Source organism: Hippocampus bargibanti, linkage group LG10, assembly GCF_051943395.1.
Source record: "Hippocampus bargibanti isolate YZ-2025 linkage group LG10, ASM5194339v1, whole genome shotgun sequence".
NCBI lineage: Eukaryota > Metazoa > Chordata > Actinopteri > Syngnathiformes > Syngnathidae > Hippocampus > Hippocampus bargibanti.
In genome coordinates this window covers 19,780,987-19,802,906 of record NC_142743.1, presented here as the reverse complement: position 1 = coordinate 19,802,906, position 21,920 = coordinate 19,780,987, and the positions used below count along the sequence as shown (strand labels likewise).

At 39.7% G+C, this 21,920-nt stretch overlaps 1 protein-coding gene across 4 annotated transcripts in view; it reads right to left on the bottom strand.

Moving 5' to 3' along the window:
* The window catches only part of tbc1d1 (TBC1 (tre-2/USP6, BUB2, cdc16) domain family, member 1), a 35,163-nt gene that overhangs the window by 2,876 nt on the left and 10,367 nt on the right, over positions 1-21,920 (bottom strand). For 2 of the 4 annotated variants that reach the window (XM_089006330.1, XM_089006333.1), the window contains 19 exons: positions 21,040-21,129; positions 20,855-20,959; positions 19,973-20,105; positions 19,781-19,872; positions 19,139-19,255; positions 18,885-19,007; positions 18,648-18,793; positions 18,255-18,518; positions 17,888-17,998; positions 17,272-17,385; positions 17,001-17,134; positions 13,763-13,960; positions 10,089-10,250; positions 9,160-9,318; positions 7,209-7,309; positions 6,949-7,092; positions 6,265-6,424; positions 4,095-4,264; positions 1,174-1,350 (listed from right to left, as the gene is read on the bottom strand). In XM_089006330.1, coding sequence (XP_088862456.1) covers positions 1,174-1,350; positions 4,095-4,264; positions 6,265-6,424; positions 6,949-7,092; positions 7,209-7,309; positions 9,160-9,318; positions 10,089-10,250; positions 13,763-13,960; positions 17,001-17,134; positions 17,272-17,385; positions 17,888-17,998; positions 18,255-18,518; positions 18,648-18,793; positions 18,885-19,007; positions 19,139-19,255; positions 19,781-19,872; positions 19,973-20,105; positions 20,855-20,959; positions 21,040-21,129 — 2,700 coding nt within the window. The remainder of the gene's footprint in view (positions 1-1,173; positions 1,351-4,094; positions 4,265-6,264; positions 6,425-6,948; positions 7,093-7,208; positions 7,310-9,159; positions 9,319-10,088; positions 10,251-13,762; positions 13,961-17,000; positions 17,135-17,271; positions 17,386-17,887; positions 17,999-18,254; positions 18,519-18,647; positions 18,794-18,884; positions 19,008-19,138; positions 19,256-19,780; positions 19,873-19,972; positions 20,106-20,854; positions 20,960-21,039; positions 21,130-21,920) is intronic. The other 2 variants (XM_089006331.1, XM_089006332.1) reach the window with 2 other exon arrangements.

Here is a 21,920-nt window from a genome sequence, read left to right as displayed (position 1 = left end):
AAACCACCTGCCCTCACTGCTGCGTTCTTGACCAATCACGTGGCTTTAACCAAAGACTGGGGGCGGGGAATAGAGGAGAAAAACAGTCGGCTGCCACTTTGTTGTTAGAAGAACGGGCTCGTCACATCACTCATTGAAGCAGCTCCGTGTACGAAAAAAGTTCGTATGCCAAGGTAAAATGTTCATAAATTTAACATTCGTAAACTGAAAAGTTCGTAAGCCAAGGGGTTCGTAAACCGAGGTATCACTGTAGTTTGTCTATTTGTCTATATGAGCTCTGTGATTTACTGGTGACCAATCCTTAGTAGACTAGTGACTTCCTCTTTGTTCAGCGACATGTCAGTGTAAACAGTTGAAAAGCAGCTCATTTTATTGCATCATCCACAATGAGAAGAAATGAGCGTCCGCGCAGAGCGCCGATGCGTATGTGGAATTGTCGCGGCTTGGAATAGAAGCGGATTTACGTGGAACAGAAGATGTGAGACAATCGCCTTCATCAATGGATGCTGCAGCTTCGTGCTTGCTTTCAGCATTTAGCTTGTGACGTGCACATTTCACTATGCCGTCCCTGATCCACTGGTGAAAAGGACACTTTGATCCTCTCCTCTTTCATCTAGAACTGCTTCTTACAACAAAGATGGGGCAGAAAGTGCTAAGATTGAATGACTGTCTGTGTCTTTTGTGTTGAGTCACATTATTTCTTATTTAGTTTTTGTTGTTGTTTTATTCTCAAGATGGCGCCGCGAGAGTGGCTGCCTTTACAGCAGCTCCTGTATTTTGTTTTTCTACTTCTTCCTTTCTTCTCCTCTTACTTTCACTTTGCTAATGTGAAATTTAAATTTCTCCATTGCGAGACTAAGAAAGGCCAATCCAATCCAATCATTTGTGCACCGTCCCCAACAATGTGGAGGATACATTTCGCAGCAATTTAGAAAAAGTTAAATAGATAAATTAATTAACCAAATAGCAAGAAAATTAACATTTCATTCACCGTCTCCGAATTTTTAGGCAAAATGGACAGGCCTTATCAATTTTTCACATAAATGGCAAAAGAAAATTGCACTTGCATATTGGCACCAACCGATTGTCATCGTTTGTCTTCAATTAAGGATACAAAAGACACAAACAACCAAGGAGAAAATAATGTTCTGTTGATGAGTGTACTGCAGAGACCTGCAGCTCCTCGAGGAGATCAAGGTTTTGCTGTCTCAGGCTTTGATTGGTCCTTTCCAGCTGTGCAGCGCGCTGTTGTTGGTTGAGGGTCGGAGGTGTGTCCAAGAGTTCATCTTGCAAGACGTGGTACTCCACCTCATACGCCTGAAGCTGTTTGGACACATCCATCTCACAAACCTGCAATCAGGTGCAAAAATGTACAACCTCAGCATGACAGAGTGGTTGAGTGGATTGCTAATGTTAGCCGCTAGTGACAACTGACAAGCTGCTGACTGGCTCGCATCAAAAACAGGCGTGTACAATTCTGGTCCGCGATCATTATTTTAAAAGCTACTTTGTCACTCCAGAAGCATCTTTTAAATTCACTTTCTGTATAATGTACGAGGAAATGACTCACACATCAGGCTACTTATCGTCAACATAACATGACCAGCTGGAACAGGAGGGAAAATTACATACAAGCTACTGCATGACTCGCGAGCCACTGCTTGCTATGTCATTCAAATTATATAGTCAATGCATGCTTCCGGAGCTACCTGATAACATGTTTGACTCATAGAAAGGTAAAAAGTACCATCACGCTAAGCATTAGTCAAAATAATAACACGAGAAGGAAAAACCATGACTGAAGGGGTGTCTGATGACTATCAACTCTGAAGAGTGTAATGCTGATGATTTTCAGTGTTTTTCTAGTCCTTTTCAACACCGATGCCCAAAGCAGGAGACTAAATGATCTCCACCCATCAGAGGGTCACATCATCACAAGATGCAGAAGGGCAGGCATTTCATGTCATGATGTCAGATTGCGGGAAAAATGTGATTTCAACCACAGGGAATGGAACCATTTCAAATTTAAAACTAAAGAAATTTACACTACTTGAGAGACACGGCCATATCATTTATTTCAAAGAGGTGCATGAGAAAAATTAACATTGCGATAATGATCTTTGTATATGATGAAAACAAAACAAATGGCATGGCGTACAAGGGATTTAATTAATTTAATGTACATATTGTTCTACGGCAAGAGTGTCAAACTCATTTTTTTGTCGCGGGCCATATTGCAGTTACTGTTTCTTTTCGGGAGCCATTGTGTAAAGTAATGACTGTAAAGTAAAAATAATGACTGTTATTGTGGTTTACAAGGGACAATTTGAAATTTTGGTTCGGACTTTAGCTAGCATCATGGAATTTCACAAGTTTGGTTTGCGTTCGTGGGCCGAATAAAATGACATGGCGGGCCAGATTTGGCCCGAGGGCCTTGACTTCAATACCCGTGAGTTAAAGTATGCATATACAGTAAAGTCTCGTTATATCGATATTCAAGGGAGTCCGAAAAAATATCGATATAACCGGGACTATCGATATATCCGACCCTGTTTGCATGTAATTTTCTCCGTGCGTGCATAGAAATAGTATAAATATAACCGGGACTATCGATATATCCGATATCGATATAACGAGACTTTACTGTATTTTAAGATGAATTTCCCATGAGAGCCTGCTCATCAGTGTCAAGACATCTGGCTGAGATCTTATCTTTTGGCCCTCAAGTGGCTTCCTGGCTGCGGGCGTTAAAAAGGCCGCCCTGACACACCCAGAGAGGCTAGATAGATGTAAATAAGGTGTGTCTATACACCTGAACCAACAAACCAACCACAAAAAAAAAAAATTTTCCAATATTTATAAGCTCCGTTGGGTTCCTTGAAATTTAACCTCTGAAGATGACAACCGCGGGTTAGACAAAAAGCAGCATGTCCACGGATGGGTGGAAGTGTCTTTGAGGTAAAAGCAAGTTCAAACAGGCCTGTGGGACCAGGTAAGAGATGACGCACAAAGCTGAGCAAACCAGACCAAGTGCTCACACTTGAAAGTTGAGTCAGCGTTGTCAACATGGCCGTTCCATTTCAGATAACTCTCATACTTCATAGAAAGGGGGTACCCGCTGCTACGGTCACCAAAAAATTAGCGGAGAACCGGACAAGTTGTGTGCATAATTTGTAAAATCACTTAAATGACTTCTACTGAGCGTATTTTACAAAGATTCCACGCATATAGCTATATTTTACGTTTTAAGACTCGCGCTGAGTTGATGACGATGCCTGACGTGACGTCACGTCTGGAACGCCCCTGACCGAGAAAGCGACATACAATGCATTTTGGGTACTTTGTGTGGTCTGAAAACTTTGTGTTGATCCGTGTTGATGGCGAAATTAGAAGGAAAACACATAAATAACGCGATGGTGAATAATTGTGTGTTGCACCAAGACTACTATTTGATACTAGTTGACACAAATTCCCAGCAGACAAATCAGCCCATTTCCAACGGAGCTTGGGCGCCATCTTGTGCATTTTCCGGGATGCTACATTGGAGTCCTGACGGCTCAAATTGATACGGCAGGACTTCTTTAATCGATTGCAAACATTTATTCTTTCCTCTTCAGATGAATCATATTCATAACTGGATGAGAAAACATCTTCTCCAAATCTGAAGATATTGTTTTGATTCTAGAGCAAGGCAAGATGTCCTGGCGTGACGTCACGAACAAGGGGGCGGGACCTTCTGAAACTCGGCATCTCCGGGGTCATTTTGAAGTAGTTTTGGGACACTAACTCGTTTTTATTGGTGTTTTGCATTTGACTAAAAATATCAGCCTGCGTGTTTTGGGTATTTTAGATGCGATAAAACGTTTTTCTGATGTCAGTTAGGAAACAAAAAAATGATGTCGATTGTCCTTTAAGGCAGCCTTCTTCACACAAGGGGATGAGTGTTTCTGGAGCCGAAATATTTCTAGTTTGATATTGGCTGCTGCAGGCACTCTCTTGTTAACACATTTATTGAGAGCTACTGTAAATTATTACTCAATGAGACAAGTCAAGAAATCACGAAAGAATTTGGTATTTGCTTTCATCGCTCTCACCTGATTGATGGTTTTCTCCATTTGCACAAGGCCCAGGTTGGGCAGGGTGGTCTTGATAAAGTCCACAATTGACTCTAGACTGTCATGTTGTAAGATTAGAGGCTTGTGGCTCCCCAGGAGACTTAGGGCCACTTTGAAGATGATCTCTGACCCCTGGAGGAACAACATATCTGACAAAAGGAGAGAAAACAGTAAATGTCAAAAAGTCATCAGTCAAATGTAACAATTGATTGGATTACAGTACCTGTTTTTTTTAACCAATACAGTACATGTATTCATTGGCATCAATAACTTGTTTTGGCAAAGAGGGAAACTTGTGACACAATATAGTGAGAGCCAGAATAGGTGTGTGAATGCATGCTTTGAATGTATGTGGGTGTGCCGAGGGTTATATGAGAACATACAAACATTTAAAAGAAATGGGAGTGGAGGCATCAAGCCCAATATATAAATCCAACACGCGCACGCACACATACACCCAGCCACGCTTCAATGAGCCCAAGGAGGCACAGAGTCTGGTTCAGTAATCGAGCACGATGTTAAGAAATTGGGCGTGAAAAAAATGGAGATGGACAAGGGAAAGTACAGACATGACACAGGAGTGTGGGTGTGACCATGCCACTTATATTCACGAAAAAAAGGGTTGGAAATAACTTAGGTGGAACGGTTTGACTGTTTGATGACTTGGCATGGGACATGACAGTCGAGGAAATTTTTAATTAGGTACCTTCCATTTATCTCAAATCAAAATGAATCAGAAAAGGTGTCAGAGAAAAACACAAAATACTGCAGTGTAACTTATATACGTATTTGTAGAAAGAATTACATACAATGAAGGAATTAATAAAAGTTGTACAGAATAGTTAATGGACAACCAACACAATTTTATTTGTTTCCTGAGATCAGAAAAACGTTTTATAGCATCTAAAATACCCAAAACACGCTGATATTTTTAGTCAAATGCAAAACACCAATAAAAATGACTTAAAGTGTGCTAAAACTGCAAAATAATTGAGCTGCAAATTGGGCATTTTCAGAAAATGCCCCCAGTTTGTGACGTCACGCCAAGACGTCTTTCCCTTGCTCGAGAATCAAAACAATGGCTTCAGATTCGGCGAAGATGCTTTCTTGTTACTCATCCAGTTATGAATATGATTCAAATAGTTCTGAAGAGGAAAGCATAAATGTTTGCAATCGATTAAAGAAGTCCTGCCGTATCAATTTGAGCCGTCAGGACTCCAATGTAGCATTCCAGAAAATGCACAAGATGGCGCCCAAGCTCTGTTGGAAATGGGCTGATTTGTCTGCTGGGAATTTGTGTCAGCGAATATCAAATGGTGTTGTGTGTTGCACCAAGACAACTGTCTTGGTGCAAAACACAATGATTCACCATCGCGTTATTTATGTGTTTTCCTTCTAATTTCGCCATCAACACAAAGTTTCCAGACCAAACAAATGCACTGTGTGTCGCTTTCTCGGTCAGGGGCGTTCCCTTCGAGACGTCAGGAATCGTCACCAAGTCAAAAACAAGACTTTCTGAATATTCAGTGTGAGTCTTAAAACGTAAAATATAGCTATCTGCGGTGGAATCTTTGTAAAATACGCTCAGGAGAAGTCATTTGAAGGGATTTTCCAAATTATGGACACAACCTGTCCATAGGAGTCGGTTGTCCTTTAAAAATCAAGCAGATAGAGTTCATTTACTCATCCACACTTGTTTTTTTGAGTTTGAACCACCTCTACATTTTCCAGCAGGGTAAAATAAGACTATTTATCATTAAATCATATGTATCATAAAAAAACCGGTAGAGAGAACATAAAGAAACAATGCAATGTCTGTCAGAAACCTTTATACAGTAAAGTCTCGTTATATCGATATCGGATATATCGATAGTCCCGGTTATATCGATACTATTTCTATGCACGCACGGAGATAATTACATGCAAACAGGGTCGGATATATCGATAGTCCCGGTTATATCGATATTTTTTCGGACTCCCTTGAATATCGATATAACGAGACTTTACTGTATTTACCAAATGATCTGCAGACCAAAAGATGTGAAAAAAAAAAATGCCTCACGTCTCCAACATGCAGTGAGCTGTCAAATTGCAACAGGTTTCTCCAGCATGCTGCCACTCCACAAAAGAAAAGATGAATCAATCTCACCAAAGACTCTTGCCACAAAGCCAAGAGGGAAGTGTGAGGCAAAAGTAGTGAGGAACCACGGCGTGGCGTAAAGACTGGGTCCGATCTCCTGTTGCTCCAGATGGCTGTAGAGATCCCGGTGATAGTCATGGAGTAGACGTGACAACTGGTACATCTGAATCTTGTTGAAGGCACACATGAAATAAAACTTTTATTCAATGCTGTAGCTTGGCGGAGTTATTTTCATGAAGCAAACATTTACAGATAGTCCTAAGGTACAGTATTCAGAGCAATGAAACAAGACAACAGAATAATGAAAAGGTTAGTGAAAATATCTAATACATGGTTCAATTATTACAACTGACAAAGCTTTAATAAGAATAAAAATAAGTGTCACAACTCTGGCGAGTGTTCATTTTCAAACAACACACGAGCCAATTTTCTAACAATTTTACATTAATGTAATGTAAAATGGTTCCTCCTTGTTAATAAATGGCTGACATAATCTTCGCAATCATAGCAAGAGAATAGGATTAAAAGACTTGGTTCACAATGATTTCAGTATCCAGAAGGTTTGATAAGTGTGAATAAATAGCTGTGGACTTTGACCTGCAGTCACAACTTTTGTGCAATTTAATCATGACGAATACTAAAGTGATTCCTTAATTCCTAACAAATAAAATGGGCATTCCTGGCGCACTTTACCTGGAGGATAATCATATCGGGCCTGTACTGTTTGCGAAGGCCGACATCATACATGAGAAATTTGAGCATGTTGAAGGCATCCTCTTCCCCCATGTGTAACAGCAAAACTCCAGCAATGAAGGACAAGCCCTGGCAGTATCCCACCTATTGGAATGACCAGATAAATTAGAATCAGAATCAGAACGTCTTCAATAAATGAATAATATTCATGCATTAATTAGGGGACAAGAGAATGTGTACAAACAAAATCCATTGGATACCTCAGGGTCCAGCAGCGAGTAGGCCTTGAGGATATTATACAGAGACAGTTGTCCCGCCCCCAACTGGGCTTGGAAATAAGGATGAGTGGGAAAAGTGCGACCTGAGAGAGCAGACAAAAGGCATATAAACACTGAGGTTGCAAGACACTGTTCCACTTTGTCATGTGAAACCATTAGGCAGAATACAAACATTATTAACATATTTTATATCTAATGCCTAATCAGATACCAAAGTGTGTGTACACGCGTGCATGCAACACCCGTGCGGAATGAAGGAACGTTAGACTTTCATAGTAATAATACATGTCATTCATAAGCGCCTTTCAAAACTCTCAAGGTCATTTTACAGTCACAGGACAAGATTTTCAGTGGGTGAGCAGCGCCAGCGTTCACTGAACCCGGAAGTAACTCAAACAGATAGAAATCTAGCTAACTAGTAGATAGCTAATAGCTAGATAGCTAAAGGGCAGCTAGCGAGATAGCTAGCTAGATAGCAAAGAAATAAACAGAGGCAAATAAATCAATTAATGCATGCTTTGCAACGTGGCCAAAAGCCGGATGTCAAAAGAAGATGGCCTCCATTCTCGCTTATTTCCTTCTTGAATTTATCAGCTGTGGGATTACTCCAGTTAAATTTGTCCTAGTTTAAATACACCGAGGGGAAATTGGGATTTGTTTTTAACCCAAACCTGAGACTACGCCGCTTACTTACTTTTCACTTTGAGTGACAACGCATTCTATGGTATCATGGTTACACACATGTCCATAAAGACATGCACGGGGGGCACATACACATGAGTTAAGATTGCTTGAAGTCACATATGTCATATGTTGATAATTGGCAGGTGTCTGGGGTTTGCGGTTGAGGACTTCTCCAATTACAATGAGGGACGGCGTAACTTTGGCAAAGACAATGGCAACCATGTGAGCGTGAATGTGTGGAATGTGCTGTAGGGGCTTTTTTGTGCTTTTGACTATACCTCAGCTGCCTCCCCCGCCTGAAGGAACATGTGTGTATTGTGCATCTAAGATGCATGTATGAGGGCTGCTCTTTTCAGTCAAATTGTAAACCTTTCTCATGTCACCTCGCCTTCCCATGGTTGGTGTTTTGCATGTTTTCATACAAACCGTTTTGTTACACTCTGATAACAGCCACTCAATTTGGGGTTATGCGAGGTAACTGTTGCGATGTGTACTGGGGATTTAAGTCGTCAAACAACAGAAGACATGCTCGTGTGTGCGTGTATACACTGTGTGTGTGCGCAAGTGTCGGGTTTAAATTGGGTTGGCACCACGCTTGTATGGGTTTGGGGTGTAAAATGCAAACGGTGAAGAACGTTAAAAAATATAATAGCACTAAAGAAAACATTAAAGTGAATATAGGTAAAGTAAAACCTGCCCAATCTAAGACATGCAGTAGACACATCTTGCACTGTGGGTGTGCAGTTACAAACTGCAACCACAATAGTAATAAACATATTCTTATTCGGTGACTTAGCTGTCAATCAAATGCACTTTGACAATTTTGACAACTTTGAAATACATATACTAATACAGTAGAAGCTCAGTTTTTGGATGCAGTTGTCTTTGTATGATTTATGCAAAAAAATAAACAAAACGCATGACTCAGTTATGAATTTCCTGGAAACGGTGCGCCATTTCATTTGCTCAGGTGTGCTTTTGTTGCTTGTTAGGTGACTATTGTCCTCACATTGTCATCCGAAGCATTTCAACAAAGGATTACCGGGTCAATTATTCAAAATGAAAAACAAGGAGTCAACAACCGGCAATGCGTATCCCATAATGCAAGCTTTCACCCTGGCAACATGGACAAAAAAACATACTGTCAAAAGTCAGAACTTCAAAATATTCATTCATTCATTTCGAAGGACTGGTGCCTTGCTGAATGCTTTGTATGACCATGTGTGACTCATGGCAAAAACGGCGTTACCCAAATCGATGAGGATGGCGTGCTGTTGCGAGGTCAGCTGTTTGAGCAACTCTTTGTATGGCGTATCATTGGTTGGTGGACGGGAAGGGACAGTCTGCTTGAGCAGGTATTGTTCAGAGAGGAACTTCCAGATCTCTCCTCGATGTTGCCTTGGCACCCCTGGAGGGAGAAGAACAAGAGTTAGCTTCTATATTTTTTTTTTGTTGAGTTGGGAGTTACATTGTGTTCTTCCATCACCGTTTGGTTCGGGGCCATCTCAAAAATGGACAAAATCCGACTTCAACGGCGGAAAAAAATCATTGGTACCGCCCTACCCACTCTCGAGGACTTGCACACTGCAAGAATCCAAACTAAGGTGCGGAAAAATCATACTGGACCCTCCGCACCCTGCCCACCACCTTTTCCAGCTACTCCCCTCAGGCAGGCGCTACCGATCCATGCGCACCAAAAACAGCTTCCTCCCCCAAGCCATTAACTCTTTGAACAGTAGCCCAAATTGAACTGTATAGTGCCTCTTTGCAATTTTTTTGATGATGATACTAGTGCAGCGTGTTCGACCGGAAACAAATTCCTTGTGTGTTCTACATACTTGGCAATAAAGATGATTCCGATTGTGATTGTTTTGTCATGACAATATAGTCACATGACGAATATCCAATCTTTTATTTTCTAGATATTCTGACAGAATTTTTCCAGTGAGGACCAAACAAAAGTAGTAGCAGATGTAAGAATCCCTCTTCTTCAAAGGGCAAAAAAGGAATGGGATCAACTTAAGATTCCTTTTCAGAGCTGGGAGGCCCAAGTTGATCCCAATTGATAAGGACAGGCTGTATAACTCTGTTGCAGTCAAGGCACATTATACATTAATCTTTGGTCAATATTTGCAGCTGGTGGCAGAGCCAGTACTGATAAAAAAAATGCAAACACACCTTGTGCGACTGACAAATGTATGGTTTCATGGTCAAATTTGACCTTTGCCCTCCCAGGCGTTCCTAGCATCTTCTCCCAGACCAACGTGACCTCCTTGAGGCATGGGGTGATTTCCTCATAGTCCAGCTTGAGACGCTTGTTCTGCAAATCACTCTCAGAGGCTGCAAAGATCAACACACACGAAATGCACATCAATCATCAGACTTGGCAGGAACCACCTTGTCATGTGGGTGGCGGCCTCTGGATGAGCTGGAACTGGGAGAACCTGACATCACAATCAGATGACATGCATGGACTCTTTGATTTATGGAGTAGTTCCGTGCCTGCGGCGGCAATATTACACAAATGTGGAAGTCCAAATGTGCAGTCAGTAGTTTGTCACGGCTTTTTGGGCCACGCGATACATTACTGTATTCCTTTGCACTACAATGAAAACATAAGCATTTCTCCACTGCGAGACTAATAAATGCAAAGCCAATCCAATCCAATCCAAAAAACCGAACACATTTTGCTCCCATTTTCCATGAATCTGAGATCAGAAACCTTTTTTCTATGTACTCTGTATAAATTACTTATTTCTTAGAAGTAATACTATTCATAAATCAGTTTGTCAAGCTATTTTCTGACGTGGCACCATGTTAAGATGCGGATTCGACAGCATGACTATTACACAGGTGTGCCTTAGGTTACCCACTATGAAAAAGATGATATTCAGAGGCCCGCGTCAGTCAGTATCTGATGTGACCAACATTTAGCTTATGCATCGCCTTTGTATAAAGCTAATCAAGTCTTTCATCACGCACTGAGAAATGTTTGATCAAAGAGCAGATATTTAAATCTTGTGTAATCTTTTCATAGCCAATACTGCTTTAAACATATCCACAACTTTATCCGCTAGCTGCCTGACAATAAGAAAGTTAATCCAATGCATTATAGTGTAATATTCCACGTATGTTCCATGTATCCACTCCAGCGCCAGGGTTTTTGTCATTGTCACTCGAATTCCAGGACCCACAGAATATTTAGTTTTAAGACTACATAAACATTCAACATTCATCAGAAACCTTAGACTTTCTTCTTTCATCAGAAAAAAAGAGCTATTTCCTAAATTATATGGGTCTGGAGTTATATGATCTTGAAATGAGGGTGACTGTCCAAAATACTATGCAATGCATGCATATTGGTTTATATCGTGCCTTAACAACAGCTGAAGCTGGAACAAATCTAGCATGGAAAAAAAAGGAAATGCTGCCCCCTTGTGGAAAAGAAAAAAAACATTGCCAGAGGCCATGGCCAGCGCTTTATCAGCATCCAAGCATGAAAAAACCAAATCCGAACAAATTCGGGAATGGCACTCTACGTCATATTTTCAATTTGTGAATACATTCGTGAATGGCAGTGAATGAGTTAATTACTACCACGCAAGAAATTGTACACACACAAGGAAAAGCCATCATCAGGATCGCCGCCTCTTTGAGACAGTTCGCTCTCTTGTTATTTTATTTATGAAGATTTGCAAGTTTTTCAAGCATGTTACCTTTCTTAATAATCACAAGTTTAAATAAAAAAAAAAAAAAAACATCAATGGAGAACTTGTGAATTTCCGTTAACAACCACGATCAAAGAAGGTGAGGGAACACCCAGAGGGCTTAATCTGTTCCTGTTTTTTGACAACACCCTTCCTCCTGCTGCCTCCCCAATCTCTAAACCTACCGCCCTATTCTGCGTTCCCAGTTTCCTTTTCTCCATCCGTGGTCTTTCCTATGTGACCAGCTGCAATTTGGCTCATGTGCTAAGAATGACAACATCACCACAGGACAGAAGAGGAGTGAAAGAGGCCACCCCTCTTAATCCACAATGCTTTGGAAAAAGCAAAGATTAATAGATGCTATGAAATAGCCACAGTGGTTACAAAAGTCATGTGATGTCATTTTGATAACACTCCAGCCATTACAAGCTTAATTATGAGCCACAATGTTGGACTGAGAAATTATTACATTGGAATCCAGATTGAAGGATTAGAAAATATTGGGCTTTACTTGTCGTAATCAAGTCTGTCTAAATCAAAGCTTTAACTGTAAAGTTGAGACAGTTTGTATCCTTTTGTTCAATAGTTTTAGAATTGTATTCAAATATTAGATTAGATTAGAACAGTCTTCAAATTTAAATATAGATATTTCTGATATTTTTACAAATACAGTAAAGTCTCATTATATCGATATTCAAGGGAGTCCGAAAAAATATCGATATAACCGGGACTATCGATATATCCGACCCTGTTTGCATGTAATTTTCTCCGTGCGTGCATAGAAATAGTATCGATATAACCGGGACTATCGATATATCCAATATCGATATAACGAGACTTTACTGTATCTGTTACAAGCTTTGCAGACTGCGTAAGTGTATATATAGCTTATCTCAATTAATTATGGAACATTTTGTGCTTAATAGGATAAAACAGTTTTAATTGCTCAAAAATAAAAGATTGAGGATATTGTGTGTGCGTTTTGTTCTATCTTTTGATGTGACACGTTTGTGGGAGGATGGAAGGCATTACGAGAACAAAAATATCGAAGATCGGGTCTTTCTGTTTTGAGTAAGGCTAAGTATGGAACTTTTAATCAGTGCGACTGCGCTTGGGCCATCATCACCAGCAGTATGTGAATGACCAAGCAAAACAGTTGCTTCTGTTCAGCCATGTTCAGCAGTGGTTTTATTTTTATGGGGTCATGTACAAAGTCAAATTCACACAACTGATTTAGGTTGTAAGTCAGGCAGTTTATGGACAATTGTTTGATCAAGACATTATTGTCAAAGTGTGCAAGACATGATTATGAAAGTGAAAATAAAAAGTGTGATTCAATTTATTTAGGATGTGTAGATTATGCAATGCAATCACTCATTTCACACTATTGGCTCCCAAGTTATTACACTTCTTTTAAAACCTTTTCCAGCATGTCTGCCATAAAAAAAAACTATTCAGAATAAAAGTGTGGTGTTCCAATAAACTGATATCTCATGGAGAAAATATATTTGTGAGTTAAATGAGACAAAATAATCAGCATGTCAATATACAGTTTGACACTTGTGAGTTGGTATTGTGTACAGATTCTGAAAAAAATAATGCACATTTACCCATTTTGGGACTATTAAAGGCTTTCTGATTTTTCAAACTTAATATTTGTGTCTTGACTGTACAAAGAGTGGTCAACACCGCTCTCTGCAATATTATGTTTATTAGAAAGTACACAAATCTGTCTCACACAGGGTAAGAATAGACACATGGTCTTATCAGCACACTGGAGACAAGTCCATTAGGAAACACTCGCGGGCTACAGTCCAGATCATGGTGCAACCCAACACAACCCTATCGTTTCTTGAAGCAGAGCTGCAGTTCTCTGGAAAACTCCTCCCTCGATAACACGCAAAAAGCACCGTTCACACTACATCCATGAGTGTGGTCTGACGTATGTTAGAAGACAGCAAAAGTTCCGTTCCGACCAACCAGTCGTAAGTCAAAATATGGTCATAAGTCAAAAGCCATTCAAAATGTTGAATAGAGACTCAGTGCTAAATGACTTGCAAACGACTACAATACTGTCCTGTACTGTACAGTGTCACAAGGGTGGAAGCAAATGCAGTCCTCCCACCCTTCACCTGTTTAACTTACCCTGCAGTTTCTGGTTCTCTCGTTCCATCCTTTGTAGGAGGATTTGCTGCAGGATGGCTGTCCTCCATAGTTCCCTCAACTCTTCTTTGCTCCTTCTGGTTCGCTCTTCAGGCAGAGCCCTCATGGGCAAGTCCACATTTCCTGCACCGACAGCTTGGCCTCCACATGCCCAACCGCCATCGAAATTGTCTCCGCGCTCTGAAAGATTGAGACCAGATCAGAATACATATCAAAAAGTTAGCAGGGAAAAGGTTAGCATTTTGAAAATTATGGATGGACGAATACAAGAGCAAATTGCAAACATACTTTCAAGATGATTCAGAGATACAGGTTGGATTACATACAAAGTGAGTGCATATCGTGGAATACATCTGCAGTTCAACCAACTTTTACAGAAATGAGGAGTTGATCATCCCGATGTTAATATGATGTGTTTTTTTTAGGATAGCAAAAGAAAAAGTGTGATGAACAACAGATGCAGTTATGTCAACAATGTCAATGTCAATTACATAACCTAGGAAATTAAATCATCAATATTGTACACAAAAAATATTTTCCCCAATCTGATTCTACTATAAATAGCATGATGGTTAATCACTATCATTGAAATGACAAGAAAACCTTGTTAACAATTGTTCCCTAATTTATGGTTGTCAATTGTCTTCAAATGGCAAGTACCGGTAGTTGTATTCAAGTGTATAGTAGTTAATTTATCTTAATCCATGGACAACAGTTTGGAATTGTTGTGATTAAATAAAAATACTGTCGTTTTGGACCGCAACTAACCAGCATCACTGAAGAAATTGTGTTCCACTGTTCACACATTTAATTTTAACTACTAGTAATAAAAACTGAACTTTAAAACAATGATCAACGAATTAAATACTAATTAAAAACATAAAAATACATAATGATCATAAAAGATCATCAGACTACTATTCACAACATTGTCACGGACTCTTTCGTCACTTAGCTATGATTTAGGAGCAAATAAGTAAAAACAAACATACGATACAAAGTTTTTATTACAGCCGAACTAAAAAAATATGTCTTTCTTTCATGCACTAACATGGCTGGCAGATCTCTTCTCTCAATCCTTTTGGAGTCTCAAGCAAATAAACAGATGAATAAATGGAAGTTGCTGATTTTTATATTTTGACACAGTTGCACACAACACTAAGAATATTTTTTTTATATTGTGAGACTCCACCCTTAAGTACAGGGTGGATCCCGAACCTCAAAATACCCCGCGTTGTCTGAAAGAAGGACAACCAGTGTTAACTTGCGAGATGGCACTTCAACTACATATACTGTACATCCACACAACACACATGGGAACAATACGTTTGTTGATTTATTTATTTTTTGGTGTGTCAAAGGATGACGATGTCTACCTCTCTGTCTGTGTCAGGGAGGCTTTGCATTGAAACATTCGCCAGAGTCACTAAGCAAACATACTGTAAGGCTCTAAACAAATGCGTACACGCGTCTTCGAGAGTGATGCATTTGTCCGACAAACACTACTAAACCACTTCAATAAGTCCTCAGCTGTGTACCAAAATGTGAAACCATCATTGGGTAATAGAACTGACTTAGAAAAGCCCATTAAAGTGGGTGATCTGCAGTTGACATGCAGTGTCAACAGTGCTATTGTCCTCATAAACCAGAATATCATGAACATGCTTTCAAATCCAGAATTATGAAATGCTCCACTGATCCCAAAAACTCAGAGCAAAAAAAATAGGGCACAACATTGCATACACACTCCCAACGTACAACTTTATCTTTCTTTTAGACACGCACACCATGCAAAGTGGGTCAACAAGGCTGGCGCTGTCTGTGTGGACAGTCAACATGACCTTGAGACTCTGACGCCCTCCCTAAAACAAATTCATTGACACACCCATGAGCTCATGCACTGTATATATACAGTGCATGAGTGCAGTATATACTGTGTATATACAGAGGCATAAATAAATACACACCCAATCCAAGCAGTTGATACAGAGTCCTTTTTCCATTTTCAATGTCACGTCAATGCCAACTGTGACCCACAAATGAACAAACTGCCAACATGTGATTGTTTTTTGATGTATTTTGTTCTGACACACACGCACGCACACATATATATATATATATATATATATATATATATATATATATATATATATATATATATATATATATATATATATATATATATATATATATATATATATAGTAAAGTCTCGTTATATCGATAGCGGATATATCGATAGTCCCGGTTATATCGATACTATTTCTATGCACGCACGGAGAAAATTACATGCAAACAGGGTCGGTATTTTTTCGGACTCCCTTGAATATCGATATAACGAGACTTTACTGTATATATATATATTTTTTTTGTCCAGTGAAGTGGCTATTAACTTGCGGACAGTTTTGATTGTTGATTTACCACTAAGAGAAATAAAAAGGAACACCATAGCACTATTGCAGGCAAATATGTGGAGCAGACACTGTTTTCTACTTTTTACATGTCTTATATAGAAAAAGAAAATGACTGCTTATCTCTGCTTTCTTTGTGAGCCAGATAATAAGAGTGTTTGGTGTCTGTGGTACATTTCTCTAAAAGGTTCACATTTTCAACCTAATGGGGTTAGTGTGACATACCAAACAAACTCCTCTTGTCAAAAATTCAATGTCACACATGACCAAAAAGTTATGCAGATAGTACATGCGGAGTTATTATCACAACACAAGAACTGAAAACGGGCAGGCACAAGCATGATTCTCACTACTAAACAAGATTGATTGTTGAGATTAGAAGGAGTAAAGTTATCAGTAAAGTTTAAAATTTAGAGATGAACGATCCTCGATGAATACATCATGAGCAATATGAAAAAAATGAACAATATGCCAGTGAGAATATGCAGTTGTTGTACAGTGGCTGTGAGAAAAACATGGACATCTCACAACGAGGAGGGTAACACTAGTTTACTCACTACTCCATTCCTTGAGTATAACCGCATGTCAAATTAATTTTAGATGAAAGAGTGACACGACATGGAAAGACTCTATTACTGCATCAGTCAAAAGACTGTTTCGTAGTGTGTTTTCAAGTGATTCAAAAATGTCATTGTTATAATCGCTCTGCGTTTTATTATGATTACACCCATGTTTGCTTTAAATGTTATGTTTTTTGTGTAGGTTTCATACAAATACAATATTTATTTCATTCATTATTTGCTCATCTTACCATTGACATCTGTGTTTTTCTGAGGGGTTGCAACTCGCAGGAAAATTTGCTGCCTCCAGGAGTGTCGGTGACTACGCAAAGGGCTTTCCCCAACTTCACAATCTGTACTTGATACATAGAAAGCTGCTACATCTCTAGATGTAAAGAAAGTGACACAATGGTCTTCTGTGAAAATACATGCACACAATACACGTACCAACAATTTACAGGATCCGACAAAGCATGGGTCTTCATATGGATAGTGGCATGATTATTTGAGATACACGTGTACCTGCTCTTTATTTCTGTGTTGTCATTTTCTTCGAGAGGAGCCAGAAATTGAAATTTCAAAAAATTAGGAACAGAGGAGGAAGCGTGGAGTCGAGCACGTAGACCACCCAGAGGACTGATGTAGAAAGTGTAAATGGATGAAAAGAGAGACATAGGTCCCGTTCACACAGAGACACATTACAATAGATATGTCTTGGATGGAAACTGTCACTGTTGGGTCATTTTTTTAGACTGCTTTTTGACATTAATGAATAATCATTTTCTGAATAGAGATTTCAATGTAAATCAAAATAATTGTGATTATTATTTTTCCCCATAATGTAGTTTTCGTAGTACAGCAGTTTTGGAAATGCAAGGATTCCACCCAACAGCACAGTGCAGTCACACTTGCATTATATCTTCAGAATAGTGAGGTTAGCATGTTTTGAGGTGTCATTTGACGCAAATGGTCTAATCTATTCCTGCAATTCTCTGTGTGAACCGGGCCTCACATGAATATACAGTTATGAATATAAAACAAGTAAAGAAGAAGCCATGAACAGTGTTGCATACAAATTTGAACAGATAAATTCATACTGAATGCAACAGCGCAAGCAAAACCAGCCCGACATTCTCACCGTCTTTTACTGAGCCTTGCTCCGGTTGAAGGGGAGGAAGGAAGGAGCAGAGAAGAGGAGGATGAAGAGCAGTTAGGAACGGGAGGAAGGGTCACGTCGGAAGGAACATGTCTAAGAAATTGTGCAAATATGGATAGTCAGAAATCAGAAGAGATCAAGGACACATCGAAACATGTGAACATTGACCAGAGGGAAAAAGTGGAGTCAACGGGAAAGTATGTGAGCATTGAACTCCAAATGTGTTTTTGTTTTCAGCGAAGTACAAGTCTAACAGGAGTGAGTGGTGAAACCTGTACACAATAAATTTATATCCAGCAAATATTAATTCCAATTCCTCATGACAAAAAGATGATTGTGTTTCTCTTACTTGTTTCGGTGTGGCGTGTCAGTGCTGACAGAGTAGTGTCGTAAGAGCTTGGGTTTTAAAGCAGCCGCAGGGTCCTGCTGTGGCGTAAGTGTTAAAGTGCGTGGCGGTGAAACATCAGCTGAGGACGGGGTAGGTGGGTGGCTGAAGGTGCTGGCCCGTCTACGGAAGCCTCTTGGCTGACCATCACCTGGTAAAGAGGAGGGGGAGGAAGATGGGGAAGCAAAGGGGTCAAGTTGCTTCAGGTCTCCTGTTGAGTTATGGCACCTAAGGAGGAAAAAAATAGGTTAGAACTGCTTACAGCATACTAACCACACCCTCCCCCTAAAAATAAAAGGGTCAGGTCAAAATTGCGGTTTCAGAAAAAAATAATAATAACTACTAACTAGCATTTACCTGAGGGAGTTGGTGGGGTGTAATTGTGAGGAATTAGATTGGGACTCTTCTGAGCAGGACTGGTCCCGCCTATTGACAGTAGAAATGGAGGATACACTATGACTCCTTTCACTGTTGCCCCTCAGAGCAGCAGCTTTGCTGCTTCCCTACCAAGAACAAATAGTTGCGTTTAAGTTTGAATGTCACTATATAAAGAACCAACAATGTGTCTAGGTAAAAGCCAATCTATACTCTTACCTTCCATATACCCTCCAAGGACTCCGTTAGAGAACGTTTCGCTCGACTCTTAAACTGCTCAAGACGCTGTCGACTGCTACTTTGTTGCTGCGCCTCAACCGGAGCGGCCGATGCCTCATCATTCTACATGGAGACACAGAGAAATAGCAGTGAATGTCAGAGTAAGGAACCTAACCAAATATGACTGACATCCATGCATTTGTAGATATTTTGCACAATCAAATGATCATAGAAAATAAAATCCAACAAATGACCTGTTTGATGTCATTTGGTAGAGTGTGATGATGAATCCTCTGTCTCTCCTCATACAAATTCCTCAAAGATGCCATTGTAAGCTCATTTTCTTCTTGTTCACTCTTAGGACGAGACTTCTACAAGACACAAGACATGCTTATGTTCATGTGATCAAGACAGTTTACTGTTTTATGTGGGAGTTTACATATGTTTAAAATAGGGATTTATTTAGAACACTTCCTGTATTAATCAAACACAATTTGGAATAGTTAAAGGTATCTATTACATTACTACTTTCATACATTGCGTGAGTTTTCCAGACATTATGCTCAGCAGTACAGCAGTGCAAAAAAATCACCAGCAGATGTCAGGCAAAGTTTATTTTTACAGTGAAATTTCAAGCAGCACGGTAACGACAATGTTAATTCATTTAGTACACATGCTAAAAAAAATTACTCATATCTTAAATCAACTTGATTGAACTTAATGTAGTTCTTAATTTGTTTTTATACATTGTTAATGAATACAGCGTGGCATTCTAAAACTGTAATATCACATTAGAAAACAGAATGTAAAGCAATAACTGCTTTTATACAGTGTTACAATAACATGTAAAACATTGCGTCAGACACTAAGTTGACTTGCAACTAGGTCTAAATTACCATAGTACTCTCAAAGACTGCAGCTTGATCCTGGTTGTCCAGACCAGCCAGGTGTCTCTGAAGCTCAAGTTTGGTTTTAGACGCGTTGAGACCTAAGGAGAGATTCAGAATAAAGAATGTGTCCGTTGTTTGTGTTTAATCAGAAACCGAATGACAAATAATGTAAAGTCATTGTAAATTGGTTATTCTTACCTTCTATTCTCTCACACAGCTTGTGGAGATGCAGCATGGGACAACTGTCACACTGTTGGTTGTGACATTTGGCATTCTGTTGCACAGCTGCTACGGAGAATGCCTGCTTCAAGGTCAGCATGATCTCGTCCACCTACATGAGGAAACAAAACAAGCTTCTTTTCAAGACGTGCAAAAACACTTGCATGCCTTACCACCTTTGAAATTGCATACTAAGAGTACATCCGATGATGCCAACCACACTTCAGTATTTGCTTTGTCAAGCAAAAAACACATAAAATACTGATGAATGTGTAAAAGTGCCAAGCGACGGTCGCTTTTCCGTGTATATTCCAACGCAATAGCAAGTAAGCACAAAAAGATACTGTTTTGTTTAACTAATTCCCTGCCAGACCATGTGCAAATGTGTCCACTCCAGTGCCAGGGTTTTTGTCACTTTCACTCAAATTGCAGGACACAAAGAATATTGAGTTTTCGGACTACAGTACATTTAACATTTAATGCAGCATAAGAAACCTTAGACTCTCTTCTTTAATCAGAAAAAAAGTTTATTTCGAGTTTAATGTACTTGGTTGTAGTTATCTGCATTGAAAGCAGGGGTGGCTGTACCAAAGGTAAATGCTGCCCCCTTATGGTAGGGAAAAACATTGCCAGATATCTGACTGAAACGTGAAACAAATTCAACAATGGCGCTAGACGTCATGCTTTTCCATTCCCGACTAAATTTAATCGTGACCATTTCTCATCTGTATTCGTGTGACCATGATCTCAATCTAATCGGCAGGGGATTTTAAATTAACAATACCAACATTAAATTCAATCTGTTTCAGTGGAAAAACACAGATTTGGCACATCTGAGTGATTTGGAAGAAACACTCTCACCAGAGATTCATCTGTACACTGAAAGATATAGCAAACAAAGTGGCAGCTTCCTCTTTCCACAGTCTCCCTGCAAATAAAGCCAAAGTGGTCCACATGGCGAATACCCTAGAAAGAGATCATCAGTAGCATAAGTGACACTAGACAGGTCTTAATATTACTTTGTGTAGAAAACCAGAGGCACATACTTGTGAGCAGAAAGAAATTTCACGGAAACTCTTTTCGATGGCAACCTTCTTAGTGTCTGGACTAACCAAAAAGATCTGTGATCTGCCCACCTACAACACAAAGATCATAATTTTTAGTCATGTTGCATTACAAAAAGGGGAGGAGACACTATTTATCCACATATCAATGGTGAGTGACATCAACCACAACCTGATTGCAGTCGTCGGAAATACATAAGCCAACGGGCCTTTGGTCACATAACGTATTCTCAGATTTTTCGAAGTTGCTCACACAGTAAAAAGTCTTCGGAATACACTGATAAGAGACAGGGAATTTGCTGAAAGGGATGAACCAGGCCATTCATTGCATTAGGTCTGATTAATGACTACATGACAAATATGGTATAATCTTTTACATTTCTTTAAAAACCATTGAACGTGTTAAATCACAGTTTCATTTCTTCTCTAGTCCGATAGTTCCGCTCCAGGGAATGTCCCCCATTGAAAACATAATTACAACACGAGTCACTATCGTCATTGAGCCTCAAGAGGACATTTGGTGATTTGAAATGAGCTAGTGATCTCATGTGTGGTGAGTCCTCAGAACCAGAGGTTATTCTTGTCTGGGGTTCCCCTTCGCTGATCTGCTCCATCCTGAATTGAGCAGAAGCAATGGATTTAACAAATCTTCATCGGAAAGATAAACCTGTGGTAATGATATCACCACAATGAGGTCACTGTCTCCATTCTGGAGCAGGAGACTAAAAGAATGCTATGTTGGTGTCTGACAAAGAGTGAAGGCATAGAGGTCTGTTGGTTTCCCTTGTCAGCACATGTCATTTCCTCCATGAGAGATAAACAGGAAAATGTGTGCTGGCATTGGGTGACAAAGGTCAACGAAA